At 41.7% G+C, this 5,936-nt stretch overlaps 1 protein-coding gene across 9 annotated transcripts in view; it reads right to left on the reverse strand.

The window, feature by feature from the left end:
• The window catches only part of ZNF407 (zinc finger protein 407), a 518,640-nt gene that overhangs the window by 130,730 nt on the left and 381,974 nt on the right, over positions 1–5,936 (reverse strand). The window contains exon 9 of one of the 9 annotated variants that reach the window (XM_081801008.1): positions 590–836. The exons of the other annotated variants lie outside the window; for them this stretch is intronic. Within the exon in view, the coding sequence (XP_081657134.1) occupies positions 670–836 (167 nt within the window). The 3' untranslated portion in view covers positions 590–669. Of the gene's footprint in view, positions 1–589; positions 837–5,936 lie in introns of those variants that run through there. 9 annotated transcript variants of the gene reach the window in all.

Genomic DNA, 5,936 nt, shown 5'->3' on the forward strand with positions numbered 1-5,936 from the left:
GCACATTCTGCATGGAGCACTGGGTGTTATGCACAAACAATGAATCATGGAACACTACATCTAAAACTAATGATGTAATGTATGGGGATTAACATAAGAATAAAAAATAAAATAAAATAAAATAAAATAAAGAACATATATATAAACTCTCCATTACCTTCATATAATTCTTTAGACAACTCTAAGTTGTTTTCTTTCCCTGAACTGGAGCACATCTCATTTATTCAGAACCAGATTGGAGATCTAGGAATATTTCATTGTTTTATTGCTTGTTATATGTCACCTTGTTTTCAAATAGTATATGAGTGTTCCATTTCAGTATGTAGAAGCCTCTATACCTGGCTGCTGAGGGTAAGTTTATACATGATACAGACTTAATTGAATTACTAATAACTGTTACCTCCATTTCTTTATTGATTTTTCAGCTAAAATATTTATTGCCTTACGTTTTCTACTTTAAAAGTCTATTCTTTAGCAGTTCTTCAGGTCACATAGAAATATTCTAGAAGCCATATCCCTTTCACATTATTCTGAATAACAGCGAAAGCAGAAGGGCAACATTAGTATTCTCTCCCAAATGAGCTCACTCATAGAATATTATAGGGGAAGGAAACAGATAATCTCGTGTTTCGATTAAAACAACCTATTCAGGATCCATCAACTTCCAGTTTAGAATGTTTGTCTCAGTTGTCGAAACCAGGTAACAGGAGGTCTGTTTCTTGAGTTACTATGAAATTCCCACCTCGCTGGTGGGGAGCACCTACTATTGCTGGAGCTGAACACCCACAAGCTGACACCCTGTTCATTTGCACGGTACTGTTCAATTCTTACAAGTTCTAAAGGAAGAAAAAACAGCAATAAGGATAAATTATCTTTAAGTTTTATGCTCAGCTTAGATTAAAAAAAAAACAACAACAACAAGTAAAAGTACTTGAAATGTCAATGGAAAAGATTAATGGAGACAAAGAAACTCATGTCCCTTACCCTCAACACATTAAACTTTCTTTATCACATATTTTATTTTGGTTGATGATTTAAAAATGGCCAAAAGAAAAAGAATCTGATTACTTAAGAGGATAAATGGCAAGATTAGAGGAATCATTTATCTGGAAAGAAAAGCCCTGATTTGGTTAAGAATGTGCAGTTGTGTACATCTAACTCAGAGTTACTTGGAGGAAGATAAAAGGACAAGAAAGCAAGAAGATGGCTTGATCTTCAAGAAGGTAGGAGAAATGACTTCTGTTGAAGGAATTAAAATGGGGGCGTGTAGTGTCAGCCAGCAGCTGGGAAAAGGACGAGGGACCATCTGAGAACGTTAGAAGCACTGAGAGAGTATAAGGATCTGGAGCACGGAATCCCAGAAAAGTCAAGTCGGTGACCAGGTACTCAACCGATACACGAACACTTTCATTTCTTAATTCCCTTAAATCCTAAAGTAAAGACTGTACCTACTTTCTTTAGAAAACATAAAACTTTAGAAACCCGGATAAGGGGAAACATGAGGTGAACATGCTGATTATCAAGCTTGCTTTGTTCCCCTTGGTACACTGTAACTACGCTGGGACCAGGCAACCCAAACGAGCACCACACTCATCTGGTAGCAGTTACATAAAGTTCAAGGCTTTTCCTTAGAAAATATAAAAGCTTTGATAGAATTTGACCTGCAATCTGAAGTCTTTTTGGCAACAGAAATTGCGAGTACTGAACAAATTTCCTCAAGAACTCCAGCTAAACCAAGAGTACTCCATACGCTGACAGACTGAGCCTAAATGGGCTGATTTAATGTTTTGGATGTCATTTATCTGTAATTACCAAAGGCAAGAGTCAAGGAAACACACAGACAAAAATACAAGGCAAACAGAACACTTGCTTAATTTATTTTTGGAGAGTATATGCGCTTGAGGAACAGTTTTATCAGAGCTTTTACGGGTCCCAGGTGGTCCTGCAAAGAAGGTGAGCAAGGGCCGGTGGACCGTACGCTGGGCCGCCTGCCTCGCCACTCGGAAGGAGTACATTACACTCCCTTAAACCACGATACCAATCCTCTCCATTTAACACATATTTCACTAAATGTGAATGCTTCTGTTTTCACCTTGCTTCATGGGCAAAAATCCAGAGAACATTTCTGCTGGCTTTCTTTCCTCTAGTAATGAAACCACATGTTTTTCTCTCTTAGACAAAGCCTTTTAGGGGCTTTTTATTGAAGAGGGATAAAGGAGGGAAGGAAGGGGTGTGCTCCAAAGTGAGGAGGGATTCTTTTCTCTGCTGCCATTTGAATTTGCCATTAAAAGTGCAAAGGAAAAAAAAACAACTACTCATCACTTAATAAATATGGATCTACAACAATTCCTGCTGTGAAACATCACATCTTCACTAAGAAAGAGAAAAACGGGTTTCTCCCAGACCTTTATTTGAATTTACACGGAACACACTTTCCTAAAATTGCCCACATGTCACTGCATCTATTTTTCTTTTTAAATCAGGCATTAAATATGCATCCTGACTCCCACATAGGCAATCTGCAGCACAGCAAAATGACTGTGTATTCAATTATAGGCTAAATAAATAGAGCAAACATTAGGGAAAAAAGTTTCTAACTCTATGGGCACCAGGCAGGGTCTCCTTTGCCCCCGTGCAGAATCAGGTGCTCTGTGTCAAGTACTGCCCTGACACAAGCCACGCACCGAACCTTCTAGGAGCTGTCAAAAAAATGGGCCTCTTCTGTAGTTAGATACTGGGTCAATTTGGGAAAACAAAGAAAAAGAAAAAAAAAAAAACTTCTCTATGGAGTTGGTCGATGAATCTAGCATGTATTTAAAGTGAAAACAGGTTACTTTAATGAATAAGCCACTCATGGAATAAGTATTTATATCCCCCTTTTCTATTATGAAATTAGGTTAACACTTCTATAAACAAACTGATGCAAAACAGCAAATTCACAACAAAGTTAAGATTTTTTTCCCTTCATCCTTGTTCAACTGCAGAGGTTTTCAGAACAGTCAAATTCTACCAAGATGCATGATCCATTGCCATCATGGGGAATATCTGCTTCTAACCTTTCTATTATTACTAACCTAATTCCAGTTTTCAATAATTTGGAAGAAATGCTTTTGTTTGAAGTCACTGCTATGAGCCTTCTGCAAAGTTCAGTAAAACTGGAAAACACGGTTGGGGGTTAAAATGATGATAAGTCATCGGAGCCTCGCACGCTGGAGTCCCCCGGAGCCTGCCAGTTCCCCTGCCTGTCCTGACGGGGCCTGAGAGCCTAACGGCGTCCATCCTGGCTAAGTCCCAAGTGGATGAAGTGGGGGCCCACCGGCAGGATTCGTGGAAGTACTGCTAACGCTCTACAGCGTTAGGGCCCGACCACCAAGGCAAGCACCTGCCATGCATGTCCGCATGAGCTACTTACTCTACCATCTAAACGTATCAATAGCCAGGTGCGAACTTCCTGCTGAAGGTTTAAAAAAGCGTTTTTAATATACCACATAATAAATATTTAGACACACTGTGAATTTAAATCCCACACTTCTTAATAAAGATTTATGTAAATTTTACCAGGCTATTAAAAAACCTTTCCAAACACAAAAAGTCCATTTGTCATTGTGCAAAATTTATTCAGAAAATAGTTCAAACAAATATACCAGATTTGTCCCATAATTTATAATTTCCTCTTATAAGCCTTTTCAAAGTGGAATTACGATGCAAGTTTCAGTTTATAAAAATGGTAGTACCATTTAAGTAGACTCTACTTGATAATTTAAAAATACTGAGATGACAAATCCAGTATTTATTCTTTCGTTCAACAAATATGTGTTAAATGTTGCTTATAAGTGTTTTCTGACTTTGGTAACATATTTGAATGGATCAGTATTTTCTTACTATCTCCCTTCTTTTCCTCTGCCACTTGGATTCATGTTGTTGTAAGCAAAGATATTTTTCCTGCGCAACAATACTTAACAAAACACTGTCTGTGGCAAAGAATAGAACCTGAATGTCCGTGTGTAAGGGAAGCATTGAACACACACTACGGTGTGCTCACTCTTACATGCCGTACACTCATTCAGAGGAGTAATTAGATCCGCATCTATTGACCGAGAGGGAAAGAGCAAGTTCCGGAATTACGTGTGTAGTACTATTTCCTTTCACCTCCCAAAGCAGTGGTGAGGGACACATGTTCACTCCTGCAGGGAGGTGTGGTACAGACCCAGCTGTGGGCGGTGATTCCTGCATCGTGAGATGACCTTTTTCTTCATTTGTGTGTGTGTGTTGTTTCACTTGTTGTAAGTCACTTATTGGTGAATTAAAAATTTCTAACAAGGAAAATGAAAACCGAGCACAAACCAGGAGTGGCTTAATACAGAAGACTCAGATTTTAACCCACTAATTCCACGCCCGTTTCCTAGGTGCTTAATTCCCGTCAAGTTTTCTGCTCCCGGCTTGGCGTAAGATAAAGTACAGTTTCCTCTGGGCCATTCGCAGATGCCAGGTTCTCTGTTACATTTATGAGGATTTGACTATACCTGACAAGGGACTGTTCTCTGCTAGCATGAAACAGCAGTGTTCTATAAAGCTCTCCCTGCCCACCCCCTCTCCCTGTCCAGAGAGAACAGGAGCGGGGGCAGGGGAGGGACAGAAGGAGAGAGAATCCTAAGCAGGCTCCATGCCCAGCCCAACACGGGGCTTGATCTCACGACACTGAGACCATGACCTGAGCCAAAATCAAGAGTCCTACGCTCAACCAACTAAGCCACCCAGGCGCCCCCAACAGCAGTGTTTTATAGATGAAAGACTTATTTGCTAACCAAATGAGTGCTTTTCCTTAAGTAAAATAGCCATTTACACAGACCCATAACTGGGAGGCATGTGAAACCTGTTATTAGTCCAATACATCAGGCAGAGATGTGTGCAGCAAAAAGGACCCCGCATCCTCAGGTGAAACAGGAGGGGAGGGGTCATTCCCTGTGGGTCCACCACGGCTGCACATCAAAAGAACCTGGGAATCCATGCCCACTGCTTTATACACAGCAGTGTTCAAAGAGCCGCTGCTGAGTCCATTGGGACTGAAGCCGCCAGCACGTGGGGTTCACCGTGCCCGATTGTGTACGCTGCTGGGATACAAAACACAAATACTTCTGGCCACATAAATACAGCAGACATTACGGAAACAAGGCTTGCAGTTCTATGGGCGTCGGGCACTGGAAGCGACAGAAAAATCACCCACAGTGCCCCACTTATTATTCTGGTGACACAGGACTCGCGGGGGCTTTACCAGCTGTGCACAGGACCCTGCACTGAGCTGTCCACCCACTCTGTTCTATAGCGAGCCCCTGCAAGTCTCTGCATATCCCCCACGTCCGCTGGGCTGACCTCCTAACCCAGCACACCTGAATGGCCCATCATCGAGGGCCCTGTGGGAATGCACGCCCCTGCCCCTCTCTCGGCAAATCGCACGGGCAGGAGCAGACAGAGAAGTGACTAGAGAGCCTTGGAAGTCAGACCATGCTTCTCCTCCATCTGCAAACCCACAGTCAGAACATGGCTATTGCAATGACCAGGAGCCTCTACAGGAATCCAAGAAACACTGTCATAAAGTGGTTTCAGGTACTGTGGTCTCTTTTAGGTCAATGCTTCTTCGGGATTTCCACTCAATATGCTTTTTTTGTTTTAATCCTTTGAATTTTTTTTTAAATTTTATTTTATTATGTTAGTCACCATACATTACATCGTTAGTTTTTGATGTAGCGTTCCATGATTCATTGTTTGCGCATAACACCCAGTGCTCCATGCAATACGTGCCCTCCTTAATACCCATCACCAGGCTAACCCATCCCCCACCCCCCTCCCCTCTAGAACCCTCAGTTTGTTTCTCAGAGTCCATAGTCTCTCATGGTTCGTCTCCCCCCCCCCCCGATTCCCCCCCTTCATTTTTCCCT

This window comes from Leptonychotes weddellii, chromosome 13 (genome assembly GCF_054177405.1).
Source record: "Leptonychotes weddellii isolate Sample4059 chromosome 13, ASM5417740v2, whole genome shotgun sequence".
Taxonomy (NCBI): Eukaryota; Metazoa; Chordata; class Mammalia; order Carnivora; family Phocidae; genus Leptonychotes; species Leptonychotes weddellii.